The sequence below is a fragment of the Herpailurus yagouaroundi genome, unplaced genomic scaffold (genome assembly GCF_014898765.1).
Source record: "Herpailurus yagouaroundi ecotype Mexico unplaced genomic scaffold, PumYag 213, whole genome shotgun sequence".
NCBI lineage: Eukaryota > Metazoa > Chordata > Mammalia > Carnivora > Felidae > Herpailurus > Herpailurus yagouaroundi.
In genome coordinates, this window is record NW_024412444.1 from 6,480,098 (window position 1) to 6,507,687 (window position 27,590).

The following is a 27,590-nucleotide window of genomic DNA, read 5'->3' on the forward strand; positions in this document are numbered from 1 at the left end:
ATGGTCCTGAGGCGCCTGGCTGGCTCAGTCTGCTTGATATTGAGGTTGTTAGTTTGAACCCCAAATTGGGCATAGAGATTACTTAAAAATAAATATTTTTTGGAGGCACCTGGGTGGCTCAGCCAGGTGAGCTCTGACTCTTGATTTTGGCTCAGGTCATGATCTCGGGGTTTGGTTTGTGGGTTCAAGCCTCGCCTCCAGCTCTGGGCTGACAGCAGAGCCTGCTTGGGAATCTCTCTTTCTCCCTCTTTCTCTGCCCCTCCCCCATTCTCTCTCTCTCTGTCTCTCTCTCTCTCTCTCTTCTCTCTCTCTCTCTCTCTCTCTCTCTCAAAAATGAATAAACTTTTGTTTAAAAAATAAAAAGATTTTTTAAGTTGAGCATCTTTTAAAAATAAAATAGGGGCGCCTGGGTGGCGCAGTCGGTTAAGCGTCCGACTTCAGCCAGGTCACGATCTCGCGGTCCGTGAGTTCGAGCCCCGCGTCGGGCTCTGGGCTGATGGCTCCGAGCCTGGAGCCTGTTTCCGATTCTGTGTCTCCCTCTCTCTCTGCCCCTCCCCCGTCCATGCTCTGTCTCTCTCTGTCTCAAAAATAAATAAATGTTAAAAAAAAAATTAAAAAAAAAAAATGGTCGTTGGTCCCAGGAATTCTATTCTTCGTATCGTAAACATTTCTACATCTTCAGATCTTGGCTCCATCAGTCAGTGCTTCCTCATGAAGACTTTTCCGCGGCCACCCAACTAGACCAAATTCCTAAGCTCTTATAGTACCATATATCTCCTTTTAAAATACTTGTCCCCATTAAAGTTACACATTTCTGAGGTAATGTGATTAATGTCTGCCTTCACACTAGGCAAGAGAGCAGAAGTCATATCTGGTTTAATACATCTATATATTCCTAGCACCAAACGTATTACCTAAGGATTTGTTGAATGAATGAATCTACCATAAATAAAAACTCTTTTCTAAAATGGATGTATGTGAACTTTGGGCAAGGGCGAGTGACCGGGGTTCAGTAAAAATAACAGCTGAGGCATTCATAAGAAATGATGGTAAAGGCAAGAAGGGGGGGGGGTGGCTAGACAAAATGTATTCTGTCTTTAGTCGTATGTGCAAGGACTTAAGTCTTCAAGGGATGATGGGGTGAAGGAGAAGGGAGAGTCCAAGGAAAAGAAAGCACTGACCCTTTCATCTCGTATCTGAGTGCTGGTTGTTAAATATACCTGAAAGTCAGGGACTGAAAGTTTCTGGACAGTTCCTGTATATTAAAACAATGGTTCTCAAGCTTCAGTGCTTTAAGAAATATCTAGAGCAGTTATGAAAAATATCAATCCCTGAGACCCAGCCTGACCTGAGATTCTGTTGTTCTGTCTTAAAGAATATACATATTTATAACTGATACCCCACCCTCCCATACGCATGCTCTAATGAAAGTGGCCTCAGCCCACTCTTTAAGAAACGCTGTTAATAAACCATTTCCTAGTTTAAATAGTGCCTGAAAATAGGCTGAGGGTGGCTGTGTAAATTGGAGGTCTGGCCGCCTATAAACAAACCTTGAAGGCTGTACCCTCAGAAGTCCCAACAGCCCATCTGATCCCACGATTCCATATGAAGGTATGCACCAGGTGAAAATTCCAAAGATGTAAACGTTGCAGTCCTGTAGCCTTTCTCTCCAAAGGGCACTTTCAGATGTCTGTGGGTCATTTCCGATCATTGGGTCTCTGTTTTCTGTTGTTCTGGGCCAGCCGCTGTGGCAGGGGTGGCCAACTCTCTGACTTGTGACATTCTAGGTCTTTCTGTGCCATCATTACACGGGTGCTCACCATCTTATTAACTTCTTATCAAAATTCAGTTTAAAGAGAATTTTACTGAGGCAGAGAAACATTCATTTCATTGGCAATGCCTTTCACTTAGTGATGTCTTGTAGAAGCTTAAAAAAAAAAAAAAAAAAAAAAAGGCAAAACATTCCCAAACCTTTTGCTATTCCCCCACCCTTCCAACACGCTAGAAAAACTGAGGTGCCCCCTCACATTTGCAAAAATTGGAATTTCTTCTTCCTGCCTGTACTTCCTAAAGTAAGTCGCCAGATTCCCAATGAAAGTGCTTCTTCTAATAAACCGATTCTAGTTTCTATTAGCTCGAAGTTTGTCAGGACAACTTCTGCAGTATTACCAGAAGAGGGCAGCAGAGCACAGCGCTCCAGGAAGCAGGCACCTGAACTAGAACAGGGAAATCAAACAGCCAAGGTGTGTAGCAATAGTAAACGCATGAATCTTGAAGTGACGCCCTTCTGTTGTGATATTTTTCTGATCTCAAGTTAGCATCTGCGACGCTCTGGCTAATAATCACGTTAACAAATTACATCATCTCTTGTGTTGCCAGAGACAGGTAAAAATCACTGTGGAACCGTTCTGGCAATATGTATGGTCAGTCTCATGCTGGGGACCCGGGAGATCATTTATTCAGACAAGCAATGAGTTGGAAAGGTCTGGTGCTGTGCTTAGGGTAACATGTAAATTTGGAAACCCCCCCCCCCAGGATATCTTTCTTAGATTATACATACTTGACTTTTTAGAGCCAGTCAGACTCAATTGGCCAATGCCCTTTGCATGGTAGACTTTGTTTATAAGGAGGCAAATATAACCAAGACATTTGGCTCCCTAGGCTCACCTTCAATGGATTTATAATCTAGGAGGCAATTATACCTACTCAACTACTCTATATGAGAACGGTAGCAGTAAATGCAAGGAAGCTGCTTATTTAAATGTATAGATTGAGCATTTGTTCTGTGATGGTCACACGTAGTATGTAAAGATCTTTATTGCTCAGTTAATCCCCCCAGCAACAGTAAGATGCAAGTAAAATACGGACGAGGATGCTGAGACTTAGGTAGGTGAAGCTTATCAGAGCTGGGATGGACCGCTTGGCCAATGTGACCCCCACGCTTGCCCTAGGAGAAGAGATGCTGTTGGTTATTCTGCTTATTGCAAAGAATAATGAACGTCCACTTATAAAAATACTCTTAGTGATCTGGCCTTCTGTTTTCCTTGAAGTCCCTCAAGGCCTTGCCATATAAGGAACAGGTTCTGCAAACCATATATATGCATTGTGAAGAAAGTTTTCACTAGGAACCAACAGAGGGCAGCAGTAGATAAACCAGTCACAGTCCTTTATCTGCCATTAGGACCTTCAGGCCCCAGAGGATGTGGGAGATGGGTGATGGATGGGTACAGGGCTGGAGAGCACCAATTTCTAATTGCCATTAAAAAAAAAAAAAAAAAAAAAGACAGATCTCACCATGGAGGAGGCTAAAAATGTCCCCAGCAGGGATCAAAGTTCACTTAGAAAATGTCTCTCTTAATAAAGGGAACTAAGAGATAAGGGATGTGGCACTCCTTCTCCAAGACGTTTGACATTGTGGATGGTAAATAGGCCCACAAGCTTTTAGCCCAAACCCTGAGGGGTGCTTGCTCTCCCACAGGCACCTTGCAAATGAGCCCGATGCAGAATTGCTAAGTTTCCGTGCTGGGTCTACACACACCATGGCGACAGGGTCCTGAAGGCCGGCCTGCAGCTGTGGAGCCCTCGCCCGGCATTGGCATAGATGCCCGTGTCACTGGTGAGGGCTGCCCAGGGACAGCGGCCCTGCCATCAGGGACCGAGGCTGGCTCTACTGTGACTGGCACCTAGTGATCAAGGGCTCATTGCTTGTGACAGCATGTCACTTCTGCGCTTGTCTGAGATGTAGGGAGGACTTTGCAAAGCAACCAGAAGCCCTCCTTCCGTGGAGACGGGAGGGGGGAAACAAAAATGTGTGGCTTGACTCTGAGAATTGGCGTGCAAAAAATAAAATGGTAACAAGAAATAGTTGGGGCATTAGCAAACGAGCGTCTGGTCCCTAACTGCTGACCAAAAGGCCTGTACGAACGGGGCAGTCTCAGCCAGGGCCAAGGTTACATTAGGTAAAACCTATAAAATTTCCACTATTTGACCAGTTTTGAGCTACAGAAATGGCAATTTGCGTGTGGCTTAGCCCATTAAAATAACAAACAGCAATAATAACTTCTAGCTTTTATCAAGCACTTGGTGTCAGGAATAAATTCTAAGTCCATTCCACACGTGAACTCATTCAGCTCTCACAATAAGCCAGTGGGGAGGTAGGTCCTCACATTATATCCCAGTCTACACGTGGGGTAACAAAGGACCGAGGAGTCTGAGTAACTTGCTCTAACTCACACAGCCAGCGGGTAGCAAACCTCAACCTGAACCCAGCTACGAAGTACAGGGTCTCAGGGACAAGGACATGGTTGACGGGAGAGGGTTTCTTCAGGGACCGAGGTAACAACCTGACGATCTGCTTTTCCTTCCCAGGTCAGTCAATACACGTTTGCTATGTGCAGTTATCGGGAGAAAAAAGCGGAGCCTCAGGAACTTCTACAGCTGGATGGCTACACTGTGGACTACACCGACCCCCAGCCAGGTACCCACCCACCCTCCAGGCTCTGCACCCACAGAACTCTCCCCTGACACCAGTCACGGGTCAACTCACACTTCCTGAGCGCGTCCTCTGTGCCGGGCACTAAGCCGACTTACTAGGTCTTACACGTGACCAGGACAGCCACAGGCCCTGATCTTAAGGAGTTTCCATCCCGGTTAAGTGAATGCCGTCTCAATCAAGGGCTTTGGTTTTACCCAACGGATCTTCATAAAAGCAAACAGAAAACATAATACATTTTTCTTTTCCATAGCTGTGGCATGGGAAACGTGCACTCCACCTAGAATGCTACAAAGGACATGACTGAACGGGGAGTCCTATCGGTGCCCTCAGGACTATGTGTGTGTATGTCAGTGTGTGTTGTTTTTCACCAGTGATGTGTGGGCCTGGCAGGGTCTGCGTCTCCATGTCTAAGGGAGCCCATCCTGCGTATATCTGTCTGGTAACTACAATTCAGGGGTAGCTGATGGCACTTGAAAAGAAAGCCCTTCTTTCCTAAGAAGATACCAGTCCCCCAGCATAGACACCCCAGCTCCTAGCCTTATGTAACTAAAAGAACCACACAAATGGTAGTATTTCTCGTAAGTTCTACATCCTGCCCCCTCACACCTCTTCCCTCCCCCCCCCCCGTTTTATCTTTTTCCCGGGGGGAAAAAAATGAATAAAAATCAGCCTCAAAGAACCTTCAAAAGGGGGGGGGGGGGTGCGAAATCATTTCAGCATATTAATGAACAACAAGCACCAACAGCCCTCTCCCAAAGAAGTTTATTTTTATGCCAAATCTGCACAAGGGAAACATTTCCAACCATACTGCTTTATTTGGCCCAAAACCTTTTTTTCTACTCCCATATTGCTCTTCCACATGCAACAAAATACACATAAAAGAAAAACAGAGTTTGAGAAAAGATAGGATGTTAACCTGAAAAGGTGCGGCGGGGGAAGGCCCAGCCCGCCTCGGAAAAGGAGCACCTTCAGAATCGCCACCCTGAGTAATCTGGACCAACGCCCACCTCCCGCCTTGGTAATCTGCTTCCGGCCAGAGCGTGATAGGGAGCTGACCACGGAAGGCGAATGTTTCCGCCTGGAAAGCCTTCCTAGTGAATGGAGACTACGGGTTTGAAACCGTTGCACGCATCTCACTGAAAGGATGTGGCTCCTGCGTTAAGAAACCAGCCTCACGGGTTCTGTGATAGTCTGCATTCTTCTCAAACCATCGCGTTCCCTTGAGAAAAATAGATTCCAACTTTCGAGAGACCTGCGTTTTCCAGCGGGAGGCGAAAGGGCCCCACCTGCGAAGGAAATACACCAGCATCTTCTTCTGACAGTAATTCCTGCCGCGCCCGTTCACTGCTCCTTTCTCCCACACGGTTGCATTTGGACCTTACACAATCCCACCAAGGAGACAGGACCAGGATCATCTTTCCCATTTTGAAAAGAGAGAAAAAGAGCTGGAACTCAGGGTCTAGCCCACGTCATTCTTTGGCACTTGCAGGAAAACACAGCGATGCGTACCGCTAGAGCAAAGCTCGAATTGTTATTTTAGCCCAGGGAAGCAGAATTCTCTTCCTACACTGGGGAGGGCAGGAGCGGAGAGAAAGCTGTTCTGTACACATGCAAAAGTTAGCCGCGCACATATATGCTAAAAGCCTCTTTTCTTTTTTCCACATTGATCCCACGGGATATCATTTATAAATTCCTCCACCAAAGGTGTAAACGGAAAGTAAACGGATTATGTTCTTGAGAATAAGAAGCCACTTCTTTTCTGCTCTTCCGTGTACGAAGTCCTATGTGTTTCCAAAGTGATGTGTGACTGAAAATGGAGATTTAAAGGCTCCCACTTGTCAGAAGAAGTCTAACTCAGAACTGCTTAAAGAGTGCTTGTTAAAAGTAGAAGTTCCTGGGGCGCCTGGGTGGCTCAGTCGGTTAAGCGTCCAACTTCAGCTCAGGTCACGATCTCGCGGTTCGTGAGTTCAAGCCCCGCGCAGGGCTCTGGGCTGATGGCTTGGAGCTTGGAGCCTGCTTCCGATTCTGTGTCTCCCTCTCTCTCTGCCCCTCCCCTGTTCATGCTCTGTCTCCCTCTGTCCCAAAAATAAATAAATGTTAAAAAAAATTTTTTTTAAATAAATAAATAAATAATAAAAGTAGAAGTTCCTGGGCCCCACTCCTAACCTATGAACCAGAGGGGTGGAAGGCAGAATCCTCATAGTTAAATAAGCAGTGTAGAAGGATCCCTATGTACCGTCCCGCTTGCCAGCTGGAGAGGGAGTCATGCACAATTTAGCCCCTGTCCTCAGAGATTTGAAAATCTCAACTGCCCCCGACAGGTGAGCGTGCAAATGGGGAAGGACATCTGAGTACTTCCTCTTTCTCTTGCTCTTGGCTTTATGCAGGGCGCGAGTGGAGCCAACAGGTGGAGGTTGTTTATGGGGCTGATAGCGTCCTAAGGGTGCGTGTCCTTGCCTTTGCACCAGCCTCTGATTGAAATGGGCACCTAGACACAAGCCTGTGTGCCCCATCAACTCTACCTGTTTAGTATCTTTGAAATGTTAATTTGGGGAATTAGTAAATCATTGTGTGTGAATTTTACATACAGGGTGTTCATCTTTACCTAAAAATGGAAAATGCTTCACTTCAACTCTCCCTGGGTATGGTTTGGAGAGTATACAGTGATCTCTCAAGTTCTATGAGATTAAGTAATTATGTCTAAATAAAAGGACATTCCGAATAATTCAACGGCACAATTTAAACAAGCACATCAAGCCTTAGACAACTTTGCCGTTAGGAATAGACTATGTCAGGGCTCCTGGGGGGCTCAGTCAGTCAAGCTCCTGACTCTTGGTTTTGGCTCAGGTCATGATCTCACCATTTGTGAGTTCAAGCCCCTCATCGGGCTCTGTGCTGATGGTGGGGAGCCTACTTGAGATTCTCTCTCTCTCTCTCTCTCTGTCTCTGTCTCAAAAATGAATTAATAAACTTTTAGTAAATAAGTAAATAGACCATGTCCATCCAAGCAGTTTGTTGGAACAGCAGCCCCCCTTCCACCCTGCAGGGAACTGGCCACTATTCCCTGCCTGGGCCGCCTCTGTCCTTTCCCAGACGTGTTTTCTCGTTCTTGACAGGTCCATACCTGTGGGGCTGTGCTCCACGTTCTCCTTGAAGTGCCCATGCACTTCCATACGGCACGTCCCACAGATTCCGTCCCCGGGAGTTGCTCTGCCTGATCTAAAACTCTGCTGCCTCGGAGCACGGGTCAATGTTCACTTTGCTTTCTCCTCCCTTGGGATCCTTTCAGCTGGGTTGCTCTGCTCCCTCCTCACTGTCGTTGGTGTGCCCTTGGTCTCCCATGCTTTCTGGAACGGCTCTGCTGCTCTCCACTGCTGTCATTGCCACGGCTTCTGCTGCTTTAGAGATTTCTCCTTGGGTCCCACTCTGTGCACGATGAGGCTTCATTCTGTTGTTAGCAACTAATTCTCAGAGAGCTTTTACTGTGCGTCAGGCCACGCTATCCAGCTTTGCAGGAGTATAGCACAAGGGTTACGATCGTTAGCTCTGGAGCCAGACGGTGGGGGGAGAAGCCCAGCGCAGATACTTACAGCCCCATTTTGTGTTCATGGCCTAGTTATCGCCTTCTCTGTGACCATTTCCTCATTTATAAAATGGGAATAATAAGGCTTCCTTCATAGGAAGACCATTGAGAGGATTAAATAAACATCTGAAAACTTCTTAGTATCTTTCTACCTCTACCTCTCCACGGTCCAAAGCAACTCCATGAACTGATGTTTTGATGGTGGCTCCAGGAACACAGCCTCCCAAGCCCAGGAGGGTGGGGATCCAACACCCTGGAGGGTGGGGGTTGGGGCAGGGAAAGTACCCGCCAGTGATGCCTAGCCTGGCATTCACCGGCAGTATCAAAGTGGCTTATCCCAAAAGTTACCATGAGGCTAGGCTGCAGAAGGTCTGTTGACTCACTCTTTCTTTTACCTCCTTAGTGTTCATTTTTCAGGGCTTCGGGCATCCCTCAGAACTCTTCTGTCTTTCCCTTCAAGATTTTCCTTCTTATCATGCCATCCATTCATTTCATCAAGTTTTCCCAGCTTGCTAACTGTATATCATCCTATCCGAATCACCCATTTAAAAACCCTCCATAAGGAATTAGGCAAAATACTCTCTCATAATCATAACTACAAAAAAAAAGCTTTTGTTAAAAGTGCTGTAGCACTAGACTCTCCATATAAAGAAGTAGCTGCTTATGGTTCTAGAGACCCTGGCAATTCTAAGTGCAGAACTCCCCAACACACACCCACTGTTGCGGAATAGACACCTGAATTAACGTTATCAACACAACGGAGAAGTCTTAATGTCACCAGAAATCTTTTCCATTGGCAAATGTCAAACAGGCTAGTGACTGGGCCTTGTTGGAAACTTGGGGATGCTCTTCCCAAATATTCCCGCTCATTCTCCTCTCCATATTAAACTGAGAGTTTGGAGGATGATGAAAATATGAAGCTTTATTTCCAGCCAGTGACTGGCATACACAGTCTTCTGGACTATGTTGACAGACACGATGTAGCTTTGGTCTGAGCCCAAAGAGGCTTCCACCCACCTCTCTCTGAATTTTAACCTTGAGAAGAGCCTGTGGAAAAAGATGGGTCTGTAGAGCATTCATTCACTCAATAAGTATTCACTAGATACCTACACTATGCCATGCGCTGTTCTAGGTACTAGGGATACAGCAGTGAACGAAACAGACAAAAACTCCCTGTCCTTATAAAGTTAAGTAAATTACATAGCTTGTTGGAAGGCGATAAGCAAGATAAGAGAGATGGTGACTGAGGGGTAAAAGTCAAGGAGGGACTCAACAAGAATGTGATGTTTGGGCAAAGATATGAAGGAGGTGATGATGTGAATCATGCAGATATCTTGAGGAAGCATGTTCTAGGCACAGGAAGGAGCAAGTGCAAAAGTCTCGAGGTGAGAACATACCTGGAGTGTTCCAGGAACAGCAAGAGATCAAGTGTGGCTCCTGGGAAGAACATGCATGTCTGCACTAAGGATAGAGGAGGAGGAGGAGGAGGAGGAGGAGGAAGAAGAAGAGGAGGAGACAAGGGTAGATGTAGTGGTGGGTCAATTCGTGGAGCCTTGAAGGCCTTGTCAGAACCTAGACTTTTCCTTTGAGCAAAATGAGGAGCAACTGGCTGGTTTTGAGCAGAGGAGTGACATGACTCAACTCTCGCTAAACTGATTACTCTGGCTGCCATTGAGAATCGACTATAGGGAGTGAGGATGAGGCAGGGCAGATAAGGTGGGAGGCTATTAAAATAGCCCAGGTGAGAGATGAGCATGACTAGATCCAGAGTGAAAGCCCTGGAGGTGGAGGAAGGGGTCAGATTTTGGTATAATGTTCTGAAGGCGGAGCCATCAGAATTCCATTGGAAGTGGGTAGTGCGAGAAAATGAGGAGTCAGAAAGGATCTCAAGGTTGAGGGCTTGAACAGCTAGAGGGGGGAGCTCAGCTTTACTGAGATGGAGAAGAGTTTGGGAGAAAGACCAGGAGTTCACTGTTGCATATGATAAGCTTGGGGTGTCTAGTGTCTATCAGATATCCATGTGAAGAAGTCAAGGAAACCATTAGATGTCCAGGTCTGCAGTTCAGAGGAGCGGTCCAGGGTGAAGATAGAAATGTAGGGACCATGAGCATATTCATGGTGTTAAGACTGGAAGGCATCATTGAGGAAGAGGAGAAGAGGTCCAAGGACTCAACGCCAGGATGCTACACCATTCACCAGTCAGGAGGAGGAAGAGAAGCCAGCAAACAAGACTGACAAGCAGCAGTCAGGGAGGAAGGAGGAAATTGGGAGACTTGGAACCAAGTGGAGAAAGCGTTTCAAAGAGCATAGAGTGTCAAGTGTGGCTGATATGTCGATGGATAGAATAAAATGTAGACTCTGAACTGATCTTTGGATTCAGTGATGTGGAAGTCATTGGTGACCTTGGCAAGTTTCCATGGGGCAGCAGCCTTATTGGAGAAGCTTTAAAGCTGAATGGGAGGAGAAAGACTTTTGTTACTGATGGTGTGGTCCTCAGATCAACACCATCCATCCTCTGGAAGCTTGTTAGGAATACAGGATCTCAGGCTCCTGCCCCAGACCTACCAAATCAGAAGCTGCCTTCTAACAAGATGCCCACAGGATTCACATGTGGGCTACAATTTAAGAACCCACGGTCAGTATGGCTAACATTAACAACTCAGGAAACAACAGATGTTGGCAAGGATGCGGAGAAAGAGGATCTCTTTTGCATGGTTGGTGGGAATGCAAGCTGGTGCAGCCACTCTGGAAAACAGTATGGAGGTTCCTCAAAAAATTAAAAATAGAACTACCCTAATACCCAGCAATTGCACTACTAGATATTTACCCAAGGGATACAGGTATGCTGTTTCGAAGGGGCACATGCACCCCAGTGTTTATAGCAGCACTATCAACAATAGCCAAAGTATGGAAAGAGCCTAAATGTCCATCGACGGATGAATGGATAAAGAAGATGTGATATATATACAATGGAGTATTACTCGGCAATCAAAAAGAATGAAATCTTGCCATTTGCAACTACCTGGATGTAACTAGAGGATATTACGCTAACAAAATTAGTCAGAGAAAGACAAATAATCATATGACTTCACTCATATGAGGACTTTAAGATACAAAACAGATGAACACAAGGGAAGGGAAGCAAGAATAATATAAAAACAGGGAGGGGGACAAAACATAAGAGACTCTTAAATATAGAGAACAAACAGAGGATTGCTGGAGGGGGTGTGTCGGGGAGGATGGGCTAAACGGGTAAGGGGCATCAAGGAATCTACTCCTGAAATCATTGTGGCACCATATGCTAACTAACTTGGATGTAAATTTAAAAGAAAAAAGAAAAAAAGAAAAAGAACCCAGGGTACAGATTGCCCTTATGTTGTGAAGAGAATAATTGGCGTAACCAAAGGGAGAGGTGGGGTCAAGAGATGGTTTTTTGGTGGTGGTGGTGGTGGTGGTGGTGGTTTGTTTGTTTCCAAAGATAAGAAAAATAATAGTATGTTTATAGGCAGATATCTACCCAACCAGTAGGCAGCCTGCTTGACACTTCTGTCCCTAGGAAGACAAAGACAGAGACAAGAGCCAGTCTCAGAATGTCTCTTTAACATTATGGCTTCACTCTGTGGCCAAGTGGGTATCAGACTTCCCATCTTAGAGTCCGATAAACTGCTCCTCCCTTCTCTGGCCCGAGGAAAAGCAGTAGAAATGGCCTTTCTTGGGCGCGGTTCTGCCCAGAACATGGTGGCTCAGCTTAGTAGTGTTTATTCCCTTTTATTCCAGGGTTAGAGGGTGGCCGAGCCTTCTTTAATGCAGTCAAAGAAGGAGACACCGTGATATTTGCAAGTGATGACGAACAAGATCGGATCTTGTGGGTCCAAGCCATGTATCGGGCCACTGGGCAGTCACATAAGCCAGTGCCCCCAACCCAAGTCCAGAAACTCAACGCTAAGGGAGGGAACGTGCCTCAGCTGGACGCCCCCATCTCCCAATTTTGTAAGTAAATATGCCATTTGTTAAAAATAGCTCTGTAGAGGAAAGCAAATTTTCCAAAGTTGAATTAGAAAATCTAGTTTTTTTAATGTTAAGGATTCATAAAATTATGTTTGCTGGGGGGGAAAAAAAGATTAATTCAGGGGGAAAAAGTTGGAACTAAAATGTTAGATGAAAGTAATTTTAAAGTGCAATACTTGACATTTCCCCCCAAGGACTAAACAGAGGAAAATATATTTTAGGTATATTTTTATCTCTTTGTTTTGGTGAGAGTTTGGAATTCACAGCCAGGCTTGTATTTGTTTGAGTCCTTCAAATATAGTAGGTTATGTACGTCCTTGACTCATTTCTTCCTATTAAAAGTAATTTTAAAATAGGGCTTGATTTGAAGTAAATTTAAAGCTGCAACTTAGAACCATTTAAAAATAAATGATGACATTATCACATGCAGTGGAAAAAACAAAAAACAAAAAAAAAAATGGTACCTAAAATCCCATTCTGAGCAAATATACGAGGACCCAGCAATGAAGCTGTTTCTTTAAATGTTGCTGGTTCATTTTCCAGTTCCTTTTCCTCTTACCTCTGTATCCATTTTAACATCTTGCCCTTTTGTCATAACTTTTTGCTACCTAGGAGATTTTTTTTCCCTCTCCCAACACTTCTTATACATGAGGCAAGGTGAAATCCAGCATGCACTTGGAGTCGTTTATTAAAACAAAGGCAATGGAAACACTGGAAATATAAAGCACCAAATAAAGTAATTCATTTTAGTTACAAACATCAACTATAAATAGAGAGTTGTGCCATACCCCGAATATCAAGTCATTCAGGGATCACTCAGGTACAAGTCATTTTCAGCAATCATCATGATGATTCCTTACTTTAGCACGGAACCTACTCAGTCTAGTTCACAGAGACAACCATCCAGGCCAGGAGACATACAAATGAGGAAGGCAGACGAGGTCCCTGCTCTCAGGATACCTGCATCCCAGCACACAAATCAAAAAAATAAATAAGATAGTTGCAGACATTGAAAAATACAAAGAGAATATAATGCAGTGGTGACTGGGTAGAGAGAGATGATCTGAATTCAAGCCCAAATGATAGGAAGTCAGCTCAAAAATACCTTCCCAGCAGACAGGAAAGCAGGTGCAAAAGCCCACAGCAGAAACTTGGCCTTCAAGGCAGTGGTTCTACATAATCTCTCCCTGTCACTCTTAAGCAAAATATGCATATGATTTAAATGATTTTACAGCTACACAGCTAAAGAGAGGTGAATTTTCTTTCCTAATAGATTCCACTGCCATGTCCATTTCTGTGTTCTTGTAACACTATTGCTTATGGCAAAAACAAACAAAAACTCTTTTTGGATGAGAAACACTATCCATCAGGTGCTCCAAGGAATTCCTGTCCAGTACCAATGGTTTCTTAAAGAAAGATGTATTATCCATGGAACATTATGGATAATCACACCATCACTATGGGTTTCCATACAGAAAACCCTGAAAGAAGGAGGACGAAGTTGAGGAAGGACATTGGGGTAAGGGACAGCCCTCCTGAACGTAACCACCACCATCTTCCCCACTCTCTTCTTGTTTTCTCTAACATTTGTGACACTTAAGTTTATCTGAGATCAATAAAGAGAGAAGGCAACATCTCTTTCTCTGGGTTTAGTCATGATTTGAGATCAAGCATAACCAATTTTTATTTACTTTGTTTTAAAGAAACACTCTGTGATGGAATCCTTCCTTTCACCCTGCCTGACAGGCTCCATTTTAATAAATTTAGAAACAACACATCCTATCATGTTCCTCTGAAATAGAATTATGCGCACATCAGGGGAGAAAATTTCTAATTGTAATCACCATCCAAATCAACCTCATAGAACGTGTATCTAAATTCAGTGGTATTTGGAAAATGCTGGTTTTATTTCCAAAGAATCTCAATTTCTTCTGAAGTCATTTCACCTACCTTTCAGTGTTTATGTTCTATCATCTGCCCAGATCAAGAAATCACTGCTTCATTTGTGATTAGCCTCATTTTTTCCTCACTAGGGTAGGAAAGAGGAAGGAATTCAGGAGTAAAATTAAATGGAAACCAGGTACTGATTGAAAATTAAAAAAAAAAAAAAGACCACCAATGGAGGCTGCTGAAGAGGCAATGAGTGTCTCCTCATGGAAATATGCAGGGGCTCTTGATTAGATTTTCCTCTGTGGGTAAGATTCATTTAGCAAGAAAATTAGAGTGCTAGTCATTAGGCATCAGCAGGAAGATTTAATTGATTGCACAGGAGCTTGATGTATGTCACCACCCTAGTTGACATAGGGAACTTGTATTAAATGGAGAATCCAAAGCAAAATTCTAAGGGTTAGAATATGGGTAATATCATCCCTAGGTAAGCATGGGAGCTAATAGGTAATATCATCCCTAGAGAGCATGGGAGGTAGACTGAGAGATATGTGAGAACGTAATGTAATTCATGCCTCTGGAATTTGTCCGTACCTTGTGGCAGAACCACCTTCTCTAGTGTCTTCTTAATCACTGTTAGGAACAGGGGTTCTCCAAAGGGTGTGAGGCCCTACTACACCTCCAGGTTCTATAAGAACAAAGCAACCACATTCATCCATGCAGATTGTGCACTTCCTCAGTCACTTTGCACACAGACAAAAACGTGAATGGTGCCTGTTGAGTTGTGCGGTGCCCAATATGCACAACTGTATATGATGACCCTCTGATAAATGATAGTCCTTACCCGGAGCTTCAATCCAACAGTGTCGAACTCAATAATCCCATAGTTCCTTTACTACTAAAACAGACGCTCAGCACCCCTCCAGATTCTTTCTATCGCTAGGTTAGGCACTTAATAAAAACTGCAGCCAGAGTACCAGCAAGTGAGGCTTCTTTTCCCATAATTTAGCAAAGGAATCCAGTCAGGATTTTAACCGACCCAGCCTTTTGCACCACACCTGAGCATTTGCAGTGAAGGGTATATAACACCAATGCTAAAGATTAAAAAAAAAAAAAAAAAAAAGGAATAAGGAACTTTACATTCTGTAGTACTGCCACTGAGTAGTTATGCATAACAACCAAAAACTGGCTGGGGGTTGGAGAATATATCATAATTTTTAGTGGAATCTGCCACAAAATGGGGATTATGTCACAATTACTTTACAGCTACACTTAGTTTGTTAATTTCAAACCATCACTATGAAACAGATCGGGCCTGATCTATGGGTAGCAGTCATACTCACATTGTCGATTCATACTTAGGGTTACCGCCTTACCCAGATTCGCCCATGACTTCCCTGGTTTTAGCTCTGAAAGTTCTGTGTCCCCAGAAATTCGTTGGTCCTGGGCAAACTGGGACAGGTTGGTCACCTGGCACTACAAAGCAAGGTTCTAGAAAAATGAAAAACAATCACAGCATAGTACTAAGTAGCAAACTTTGATCCTTCCCTGATATTTGGCTCTCAGTCTAAATTGTCATGTCGTAAACATTCAGGCACCGGTTCTGGAACAAAATGAGTAAAACCAATCAAGTATTGCATTTTAAAAAGGTTTCCTTGACTTCCAAAAGGTAAGGGTCATTGTTAAATACCTAATTCTGTACACAGTTCATCAAATCCAATATCTGTTCAAAATATTTGCCATTCTTGCAAGTGAATAATTTTTAGGAACAACGTTTGAGCGAGCTAACTTTGTAATCACTTTATTAGTATTACTTGGCAAAGGGAAGCTATGGAAAAATGGGAGAGGTTTTTTTGGGTAGAGAAAAATAAACACTCCAGTCTTGTCATGTCGCTGTCTGCTCAAGGGTAACTTGAGAATAGAACATCTTACAGTTTGGGAAGCTTGGGAGTAATCATGAGTTTATTTGGGTCTTTCTAAATTCAGTTTGACAGACTTCTGGGTACAGTTTTATTTTTTGCAATTTCAAAATGAAAAGACACGTCTAAGAAAGAGTGGAGTGGAGTATTTCCATGGAATTGTAAAAACCGAAGAAAAAAAATAGATCCTGCTATTCATTCGTTTGTATGTGACTCTACAATGATCTGGGGAGGGTTCCACCAAACTTTAAAACTCTTTTGTTCTTTTGTGGTTTTTTTGGTGTGTGTTGTCGTTGATTTAATTTTTCCCCTTTCATTTTGGTTACAACGTGAAGAAATGAAGTCAGTGGCTAGCTGTCCAATGTTTTTGAATCAATATGTGCAATGTTCCGATTTTGAAGGCCAATATTGCTCACCTTGGAAACTACGTCCAAATCTGTTGTTGAGGGTTGCCACATTTTATTACACCAAGTGGCCTCTCATTGAGACACCTGATTCCTGTCCAGTCTGTGTTAGAGGAACAGTAACAATCGGTACCTCCGTTCTCATGTGGGGTGGAGGGAGGGGGGATTTTAAGCTTTGCTCTTTGGTCAATGGTTACTTGATATATCACTTGAAATGAGTCTCATTTTAATGTCTGTTTCTCAACTAATAACTGTTAATCACATCATACATCCCCAAAGTTGGATGTTTTTGAGAACTGTTCTATTTTTGCTATCACCCTAACAGCCTTCAACAGTTAGTGGGGTCTTGGTAACTGTTGGTTTGGGAGGGAGGGTTGATTTTGGTTTTTGTTTTATTTTGTATCATTTACGTTTTCTTGTTCAATCTTTGCTCAAACCCAAGAACTTTAGCTGCTAGGTTAGAACTCCTGTCTGCTTTCCTGAGCCTTGTTGCTAGTCTTTATGTTATTCTGGTTTGTTCCTTCTTACCCTGCTAACTTCTAGCTGGACTGAAGGGTAAGTGTTCCCCTATAGCTAGCACAGCTCAGATAATCAGACTAGATTATCTGACACCTGCAATGTGCTTCCTCCCTATCCTCTTAAATCTCCCTCATGTCTAGACTTTGTAGTAAAACTTTTCATGTTATTTTCCTGACCTTAGGTTTGAAATGTAAGCTTCCATACCGAAACTAGGATGCATGTGATGTGTGCATAATTGCCTCCTCTCCTTGGCTTTCATATTGGCATCAAATGATCCTCTGAGTAAAGCCAACCATTAACATCTCCTGATTTTTTTCATTCCAAGAATATTAATTAGCATCACAACAAAATGGCAAATAATGCCTTTGCTTCATGGAATTTACAGCTACCTGACTGCTTAATGCCTGAAAACAGATCATTTTGCACTCTGATAATGTGGTGTTTCTCCTCTCCCATTCCAAAGATTAGAACAGTCAGCGGTACCTGTGGGGCGGTAGCCGTGGATACCATAACAAATAGAAAGGTGGGGTAGGAGACCCAAAAAGGTTAGCTGAACAAGATTTCAAGAAAGTGCAGAATACAATTGATAAAGTAAATGCATTATTTGAACACTAAAGAGGTCGTTGTACTTGACTTGAGGGTGTGATCCAAGTAAGACCCACAAGAGGATTCACTTTGAAAGGAGAGCTCTAATACATGGGACTGCCACACACAAAAACAGGAAATTAAGGACGTGATTGCGTCCATATAGTTGATTCACAAAAGCTTCTGAATCACAACCCCCCCCCCCCCAGAGGGTTTGGACCTCTGGTCTCGAATGTCTCTCCACCAGCCACCCCACCCCCAAGAACAAGGATAGCAATAACTGTTTTGACATCATTTGTATTTGTATTAATTTCTCTTAATATACACCTGTAAGAGAAAAAAGAAACTTTAAAACTTACAAAAACCTTTCTCTTCGCTGAGTTACTGATGAAAGAGAATCTACAATTCTTTTATTCATAGAAGGCAAAGCTGTCCACCCAATGTGTTGAGGGAAGACTTGACCTTAGAAGGAAATAGATAAATCAGTCAAGAGAGCAGGCAAATATGTACTTGAGTATTCTGAATGCTGATTTAGAAACCGTAGGTCATATCATTTCTCCTGCCCATTTAATAACAGTACTTTCTTCTAATTCTTTCTGTTTCTTTAATTTGCTTTCTTTACCCCTCTCTTTCTTTTTTTCTTTTGTTTTGCATAAATGTACCCCTGGCTAGCAGACAGATTTTTTTTTTCACCACTCCAAGCAGATACTTAATTTAACTTTACTTTACTTTACTTTGAATGTCTGATGAGGCATTTTAAAAGCTTACCGTAGAATGTGAATATAGCGGGAATTTAGGATTTTGCTCTACTTTTTTTTTAAAGAATGAAAGAAAGGATGGATGAATAGATGATTGAATGAATTCTGTTCTGAGCGAATTTACATATATTTGCACAACAACGCATTGCTATCCTAGTAGATTTCCAAATAGTCGTTTGCCTTTATTCCTTTCTATAGTTTTATCACTGAGAGTTTTGCTGTATCTTCTTATATTGTCAACTTGCAGTTGCTACGTTGCAGGAATGCAATATTAAAGAATTAACTCAATGCCAAATTAATTCGCATGACCCCAAACCACACTGTAAATCACTTTCCTTCTCATTGCAAAAGTAAATGACTTTTTAAAAAAGAATAGACTCCCTCAATTAGGTCAAAAATTTTCCCAACACCATGATAGTATCTACATAGTGCATGTTAAATGAAGGTTCATTTCTTTGTTAAGTGTTTCAGGCACATTTAAAATGTATTATTCATTAATCAGCTGAGCACACTCATGTCATACAGTGATTTACAGTAAGATACATTATTAATTAGCCAACCACAGAAAGTTTATTTTTGCTCATGTCACAGGGAACATAAAGACGTCATCAAGCACTCTGTAAATTCACTGAAAATGTAATAACTACAGCAGGGGAAATTACAGATCATTTATTTATTCATTTTGAGATCATGGACAAAATCTCTACTATGCTTTTTACTCAAAGCAACTGTCTTATAAAGAATTATAAAAATTAACTTGAAATAAACATCACATGTTTATCCCCTTAAGTATACTGCCATAGTAGTTTTAAAGTCAAGATTTTTGCAAAGTGCAATGTGGGCCTTCCTAGCTCCTGAGAAGCCATGCTCTCTTGGCCATGCAAGTTAGCTTGACTGAGTCAAGGGGACCATGAAGGAATTAAGTTGTTTCTCAAGGGCAGCAGGCATGGGAAGACCAATCTTTTGCTTGCTATGCAGAGCTCAGTCAGGGCACAACATCCCCTCGTTACTTGATCATGCCAAGAAAAACTCTTCTAGAAAAATCTGTAAACAGCCAGCTGCCATCAATCATTGTCATTTCTCTATTTCATGTCTTCTGATGAGGTTGACTACTGTCATTGTTCGTTATTGTCCAAACCATACATTCACTCTTGTACTGTCAAGCAGATATGACAAGCACACATTTTCCATATAAGAAAGATACAAAGTCACCTTTTAATTTGCAGTTGGGGTTCACAATGACTTTAGAGTCACATTAGCTATTCTCTTGCCTTTAGCATCCATCAGGAGTAACAACAGCTATAACTGTGCTCGAAATTTCAGCGATAAAGCAGCTACCTTTAGCTTATTATAAAAGGAATTCATTAGAGAAAGGAGCCTCTCTCAGACATTTTATTAACAATACAATAATTATTTTCAACGGCAGACTTTTTTTTTCTCCTAGCGTATGAAATGTTCCAAAATGTAATATTACAAAATAAAAAGCGAGATGACCTTTTGTCTTCATTCCCTTGGCTGTTAGAATAATAGGAAAATCTCAATAAAATGAAGGTTTGAAAGCTGCATTAGTCCAAGAAAATTACCTTTATTCGGTAGACATTATTGCAAACTTATCTAGAAAATGGTATGTCTGAAACAAGATCACATACATATGCTTGTTATTAAGCCAAGAGATCATGAAAAATATATGTTTTCCATTGGAAGGAAGAAAAAGGAAACAGATATCAAACATGAAATAAACCCAGGCATCATGATCAAAAAACAACATCGCCAGTAGGGTCACCAATTAGTGACGTCACTTGGATTTTAATGAAGTAGATTAAATGAGAGTATAAAATCCACATAATCATATCACTTTAGGAACCAGAATTTTCCCAACATTCCTTAAATGCCAAACCAAATTGTTTCTGTGCAAACTTGGGGTAAAGTTTTGATTAGTTTCCACTTGAAAGTGTACTTGCCTTCCAGAAGTCTTTGTGTCCATCAGCCTGCTTTTGTGTCATGGATGCCATTAATAGTGCTTGAAGTTTCTTCATGTAGCTCAGGTATATCAACTTTATTCACCGAAGATTAGTCTGAAGTCATCTCTAGGCCCATGCTAGATCTTTATGCAGTTAAACCCCAGAAGGAACACAAGTAGCATTGTTTGGAAGATGTGTTGAATTATGCCCTACCTGCAGAGCCTATAAAATTACACGGCCAGTTTTTAGGATGTTTGGAGCCCTTGCAGACCAAGGAAAACTTAAGAACCGTTCAACCAGGTCTGGAAAAGGCAAAGGTCGAAGTCCGTTCTTAAGATGCAGCCAATCCTTGATTTCTTAAAAAAGAAAAAACAAAAAACAAAAAACCCATGTATTAATGAAAAAGAGCGTTGGTATGTATCTCCCAAAGCACGAGATACTCCAAACATCATTGGAGATTTCAGCCGCCACTTTAGCCTCCTGATTCTGTTTTGCTTACCCTATGTTTGAATTCATTTTCATTCTCCTGACACAAGGCAAACATTGGCAAAGGAAGCGATCCCAAGGTGTCCTGAATTCAGGAAGTAACTTTCTCATATTTTGCTCCGGGCTGTTTTCCCCTTGCTAACGGCAGCATTGGAGTTTTCTTTTTGCTTTAATCGACCAGTTCCAATTGTTTGTACAGGGGAAAATGGAGTTGCAAGGAGCATCTATTTTGTAATGTTCAGCACTGTAGGAGAACAGACTGGGGCAGTGCAAGAATGACTATATGGTGTTGCTTGGGAAGCACCCACAAGTTCTTTGAAACAGAATTTGGAACAGCTGGACCACTGCAGTGTTTTATTTTAAAATAGACAACATATGTAATGCATATGGTCCTAGACATGTATGGAGACACAGGCAGACAATCTGAATGGTATCCAAAGACACCTGCACCTAGAATTCTGTTTCCTTCTATAAGATTTTTTTTCCCCCGAACAGCACATGTTCCCACTTTTGGATTTGCAAGATGCCATCTGAATCCCCATGTGTGTGACTCCTTAATAAAGTCAATGGGAAGTTTCCTGGGATGGAAGTGTCAGAATAAGTCAGTTAATAAACACCTCCTCAGGACCTGCCTCCTCTGAGAGCTGGCGGAGGAAAGAACAGATCAGAAACTTGCCCTCAAGGAACATATTATCTAGCAAGGGATTCAACTTGTATGTGGGTGTTCTGACCACAGGAAAATTGGAACGTAAACCAGCAAAAACACAGAGATAGGACGTGCGAATTCGTTGTGCAGGGGCAGAGGAGAAGTACAATGCAGAGAGACTGGGAAGGCTCCCAGCCTCCTAGAAGCAATATGGTTTAAGAAACAACCTGTAACTAACATTAGCCATAAATACAGAGACATCCTTGGCTCGCTGAAAACTTTGATCAAGCTGGCTTCAGGAGCACTAAGAAATTTGCCCACTCATAGCTAAGGTTTATTGAGCACTTACTGTGTGCCAGCTGCCCAGGTACTTCTCAGCAGAACCTCTCAGCAACCTTCCCCCCATTGACTCAAACACTATTCTCCGTTTACATACGAGGAGGACACTCAGAAACACTAATCAGTCTGCGTCACTGTCACATCCCTAGTAATGGCAGGGCTAGCCTCAAATTCAGTCTTTGTGACCCCTTAAGCCCACCCACTTAACCACCTGTTACCCTAGCTCAAATAAACTGTTTGCACTGAGTTTAGTATATCACCATTTCGTTAAATCAAGAAATAGAAAATATTTGTTGAAGGAGTGACTTTATTTATTTTGATGAAATAAATTCATTATTTTAACACCTATGTCTCGAGTGCCTGCTGTGTACCAGGTACTGAGAGATGCTTGTTCTAGGTGCTGGGAATATAGCAGAGAACAAAAGTACCCAATCCCTGCTGGGACAGAGCCGAAAAATCAGACCCCTTCCCCTGACACCTTAAAATAGTGTTCCTGCTCCCCTCCCCACCCCACTCCTCTTTTTCTGAAGAAAATAAGCTCAGCGAGACTCTCAAAGATTTCATGGTAGACAGTCCCCCTTTCAAGCACTGTTGAGTGGTGGGAACCAACAACTCAAGAGGCTAAATCTGGGTAAATGATGATTTTGAGTAAGCAAAATCCAGAGGCTCTTCGTTTTACCTGCTGGAAACTCCCATTGTGTTAGGCTCTATCTTATACATGTAGACGGTGTGCAAAGAGCTTAGGTGACCTCAGCAAGGGCAGTGAAAATCCGGCTCATTTTACGCCCAAGGAAACTGAGTCTCAGAGATTAACAAGCTGGGATCTCTCAGCTCTTTAAAAATAGAGCTCGAACTAGAGTCCAGACCTCCTAAAGGAGTCCCAGGCTCATCTCCATGTGGACCGATAGAGAGAGAGAGAGAGAGAGAGGGAGGAAAGAAAGGAAGAAGGGAAAAGGGATTTTTATGTTGACAGAGTGGCTTTCTGAGAAGGAAAACAGGCTGATTTTAAGCATATTTTTCTGTAAGCCTCCTTTAAAACATAAGTGAAGGCAAAATTGGTCTTTAGATGTACTCTAAGCCAGGACTTAGCCCGGTGAAGCTGTATTGTGATGTATCGGGGAGGCGGGGAGTAGGATCCGGATCCAGGTCTCCACGGAGGAGCCAAGTTGCCTTTTCAGATGCATTTCCTGAGTGGGCAGGCAGCAAGGTGAAATAGTTCATCGCAAAGTTTTCAAGAGGTTCGACAAATAAAGAAGAAGAGACTTGAGACCTGTGTCCTACATTTAACAGCTACGAAAGAGCCCCCTTCTCTCCGAGCTAAATGACCGGTTCCGCCATCCTAATGGAAGAGCAGTAAAATAGCCGAGCCAAACTGGCAAAGTAAGGCCCCCGGGCCGATTTGTCAGCTTGCAGCCTCTTCTGAGAAATCCGAGAGCAAGAAGCTGGTGCTAGCCAAAATGCCTCATCTCTCTGTTAAAATTGGGAGGCACGAGATGGGTGAGGCTTTTTATAAGGATGAGCAATTAGTGGGCTCCGCTGTTATTTTTCCTCGACTAAAGTGACCTGGGACTGAAGGGGGTGGGAGGGCATCATCTGTCCTGAAGGATGGAAAGGTGGCACCTGGATTACAGGTTTGCCCTCCTGCAGGGGTGGGGGTGGGGGGGCGGAGATTTAAAGTTGGAGCAGGTTTAAGACGCTTGCCTCGGGCCAGAGGAATCTCACACAGACATAGTCTAGAAGCAGCTAGCTTTTTCCCCAGCATCAACTTCGGGCCACCTGTCTTAGTAGCCATCCTGAGTCAAAAGGAGAAATACAGCTTGGAGCCCAAACAACCAACAAAAGAATCCTCATAGATAAAGCACCCGACTTCACACTGAAAGCACTTTCTTGAAGACAAATCCGAGGCAATTAACACAGCAAAGAGAATTCTTTCAGATTCTCTAATATAATTCTCACGCGGGTGATATTCCTTCCAAAAGCTTGTGTTTTATCATCTTAATGGAGCAACTTGGCTATTAAAATACACTTTCTTCAACTTGCCTTCTGGAAGCCATTGCTTCTGTGTGTCTAGGGCATAAGCAACACATCCCGTTCAAACACTGACCACTTGCTGCTTCTGTGAAAAATGACTAGAGATTTTGAAAATCTAACAGGAAGAGGGCAAGCATCTGACATACCGTGGATTTAGGTCTGAATGATACACCAAATCTATAATGCGATGAGAAATATTCAGCTTAAAGCCAGCCTGCTACCAAAATTCAAGTTTTCAGTCATACCCCAAGCATAGAAGGGGGGGGGGGGCCCCCCCGCTGCCTGTGATAAAGGGCCATGTATGAAAATCTATCCAAACACCCTCTCAATCAGAAATTGATTTTCCTCCTGTCCAGACAGCATTGCTGGTCCCAGGCAGGTCCCCCCTCTTCCTTCCGGTAGAATATTGCATACCAGGGGATGAATAAACTCTTGCTTAATTTGATATACGATGCTTCTTCTTTGCAGTGAGCATAGCAGGAGAGTGAGTGAACATGAGGTGGAGTGAGCTGATTCCTTTAATGTGTAGGCTCTTCATTCCTACCTCTCCGGGATTTACTTGTTCTCACTTGAGTTGAATTCTGAGTTATTTTGCCGATTGAGTATAGAGTATTTTAGTTACACATATTGAGATTAATTAGTTAGCCCTTAGGAGGTTTTGCTTGCAGCCTTCACCCTGTAAGAAAAAGTGTGAATACATTGAGACTATTAATTCACAATAAATGGCAGATCATAGCCCTTGCTGAGTAAATCTGTTTGTCTCTTTCATAAGCTTTGCTAATTGTAAGCACACTATAAGGCAATGACCTTGGCTATGACAAACCAAATTCCCACTTAACTTATTCTCCAGGTTTCAATGAAAATCTTTTGTTATTATTATTTTCTTTTAGTTTTGGAGGGCGGGGACCCAAATCTTTTGTGAAACCAAATTGGCAACGGGGATTTGGAAGGGGAGGATACAAATATTGTCACTTGGCTGAAAATCAGCATAACCCTTTTTCCAGATAATCCCAATAATTGTAGAGAAATTGCTCTAGATATAACCACTGGAATGGCAGAATCTATTAAAAACCTAAAAAAGCTAACTAGGCTCTTATAAGCAAAGATCCGATCTGCTTTCAGTGTTTGGTGAATTGCAGGCGAAGTTACGGTCGTGTGCTTAGTTTTTAAAGAACAACATAAATGCACTGGAGTTGTGATCATTTGATAAACATATTGATGCCAATATATTTTTGCCTAAATGCAATAAACTCACCAGTAAGTGATGCAAGTTGACAATGGGAGGTAAAAAGAATATCTTGCGGATGTTGGTGGGAGGGAAAGGGGAAACAGCTAGCATTCATAATGCCTAGTGAATTCCTGTGTATTTGAAATGTCAAAGAAAATGTGATGTGTTTCTCTAAATTGTGTCTCTCTCTACATGTATAAATGAACAGACGCAGATAGAGCTCAAAAACATGGCATGGATGAATTTATCTCTTCCAACCCCTGTAACTTTGACCACGCTTCCCTCTTTGAGATGGTGCAACGCCTTACTTTGGATCACAGACTTAATGATTCCTATTCTTGCCTGGCAAGTATATTCTTTGGTCTACAGCAGTTTAAACACGATTAACATTTTTTTTTTAAATGCGGTATTTCTCTACCTTTATATCAAAAGCTCTTTTCTCTGTTACAGAGCCCCTTTAACAATGGTAAATGTGTTCTTGATTTCCTGGGTTGAGATAGTTTTACTTACCAAAGAAGACAGAGCGGGAGGCAGTTATCAGTAGAGACAGATCCAATTCCCCAGCCTCCCCATCTAAGCTTCCCCCTTTTCAGCTGCTACATGAGAAATATTCCCAAGAGGGTAATCGAGTTTGGCACCTGCTTGTGGAGAACTTGTAAAAATTGCCTCGGTTTCTTAAGACTTTAAGATTCCCCCTCCCTCCCCTTCTCAGATGATAAGACCCTGTGCTTCGGTCTCAGAAATGGATGTGTTCTTTTTGTTTATTTTTCAAAAATTAAAATGATTTGTAAATAAATGTCACTTCGCTCTTCAGAAGCCAAACTGGTTTGGATTTGTTTGTTTGGACGGCTTCTTGTTAGTCATAGTATTTGAAGCATTTTTCACCCTTTGGGGGAATTTTTTATGGTGCTTTAGACATTTGGAAGTCCAGCAAGAGCATCAACATTTCTTGAAATCCTGCTCTGAGCCTAGATTTAAATCATTTAAATTCAAGGGACAACTATTATGTCTTTTTAAAAATTCTGTCTTTATTGGATTCCTGAAGATATATTTTGGGCTTTATACTAATCAAATTCAGAAGCCTAAAAAAGACCGGTTTATTTCCTTCTATAAACCGTAAATTGTTACTTCATTTCTTAAAGGTAAATGATATGAATCCCACTTTATAGATGGGAAAGGTGAGGGGACATAACGAAATGACTTTACAAAGAGGAAAAGCCTCATCCCTGACTCTGCACACTAAGGTTAATGTGTCTGTATATTATAATACTATATAATTTACTAACGTTAACATATTATTGACGATAATATAAATATGATGAAATGTGTTTCTTTCCTATGACACGCTATTTCTTCAATCTATTCTTACTACTTTTTATTTTAAATTCTGTTTTTTTTCCTATAACCAGGAGCCAAACTATTAAAAATAGTAGATAAAATAGTCTTAAAAACAGAAACGGGATTATATGGAATAATTTATTAATCTGCGTCTCATAAAAGATTCATTGATGATCTCGGGTTTAGAATCACTTCATCAGAAGAATCTGAACTTTGCCAAATTGGAAAGGAACACATCACTTTGACTTAAAAAAAAAAAAAAAAAAAAAAAAAAGCTTACCTTGCATTGCAAGGCAATTTTTCCCAAATGTGTTTCCTATGATTATGTGATTATTCACATAATTATAAATTGCATTCATGAAAGTTGTAAGAATATGCCGCTGAGCTGAAATCATTCCCTTTTATGCATAATTCCTATTCTCTTGAGGAATTTTTTAAAGTGTTTTATTTTCAAGACTTTTTTCACATCATCATTTTTTAAAACAATTTTCTTTTTCACCAAGAGATTTGTCACTAAGAAGAGTTAGTAAATCCTCTAAAAAATTAAGCCAGAAGTGAAATTTTGAAACTTGCTTTGCATTAATCACATATAGGCTTAAAAATATGCTCCAAAATCCACAATTAATTATGAATAGCATAAAATCGTTTCCCTCTGCATTTGTATACCTGTATCTATTAATCACTATCCCCAAATTTCAGAACATAACAGCAATTAAAAGGACCTTATCTCCTGCCTCTATATATTTCATTTTCTCATTATTACAATCTTTTTTTTTTTTCAGTTAGTTTTGGAGACCGACCAGCAGGGATACATAAATTTTTCTGTGTCTTCGACTGAGTTCCTAATTGATATTTCTTCAACTCTTTTCAAAGCAGCTATTTTGGCATCTACAAAAGACTTGGTGTCATCTGAGTCGTAGAAAATATATTTTAATCTTTCACAGCAGTGTTGTTTCTAAGATTTAGCATTTGGGGTAGCAGATGGAGTGGCAAAGAAGTTGCCTATAGGGGCAGCCCACTGCCTCGACTACTCTCCCGCCCTCTGCAGTAACTTATAATTTGAAATAGGAAAGATGCCGTCTTTCGTTGGATGCATTGCTAAGCTGCGTGTTGTCAATCGAAGATTCCCCAGATCACGGATACAAGATCAGAGTATTGCAGAGGCCTCCCTCTCTGCACTTCTGTGGCCTACACCCGCCCCCTGTCACTGTCTCTTGCCTCTTCTCTCCCAAGGCGGAGAGCAATATTCGAAAGACTTAGAGAGGACCCGCAAAGTAAAATTAGATTTATATTTCAAAGAATTCTAAATTCCTGGCTTACAACATACCACCTAAGCTGGTTCACAGGTTTCTCCCCACTAACGAAAAGTTCTCTTCAAGCCACTTTGCTTTTGCAAAGACCTC

At 42.1% G+C, this 27,590-nt stretch overlaps 1 protein-coding gene across 12 annotated transcripts in view; it reads left to right on the top strand.

Annotated features, from left to right (window-relative positions):
* The window catches only part of CADPS (calcium dependent secretion activator), a 374,844-nt gene that overhangs the window by 206,132 nt on the left and 141,122 nt on the right, over positions 1 to 27,590 (top strand). For all 12 annotated transcript variants that reach the window (XM_040454550.1, XM_040454556.1, XM_040454553.1 and 9 more), the window contains exons 9-11: positions 4,369 to 4,477; positions 11,856 to 12,068; positions 25,058 to 25,194. In XM_040454550.1, the coding sequence (XP_040310484.1) occupies positions 4,369 to 4,477; positions 11,856 to 12,068; positions 25,058 to 25,194 (459 nt within the window). The remainder of the gene's footprint in view (positions 1 to 4,368; positions 4,478 to 11,855; positions 12,069 to 25,057; positions 25,195 to 27,590) is intronic.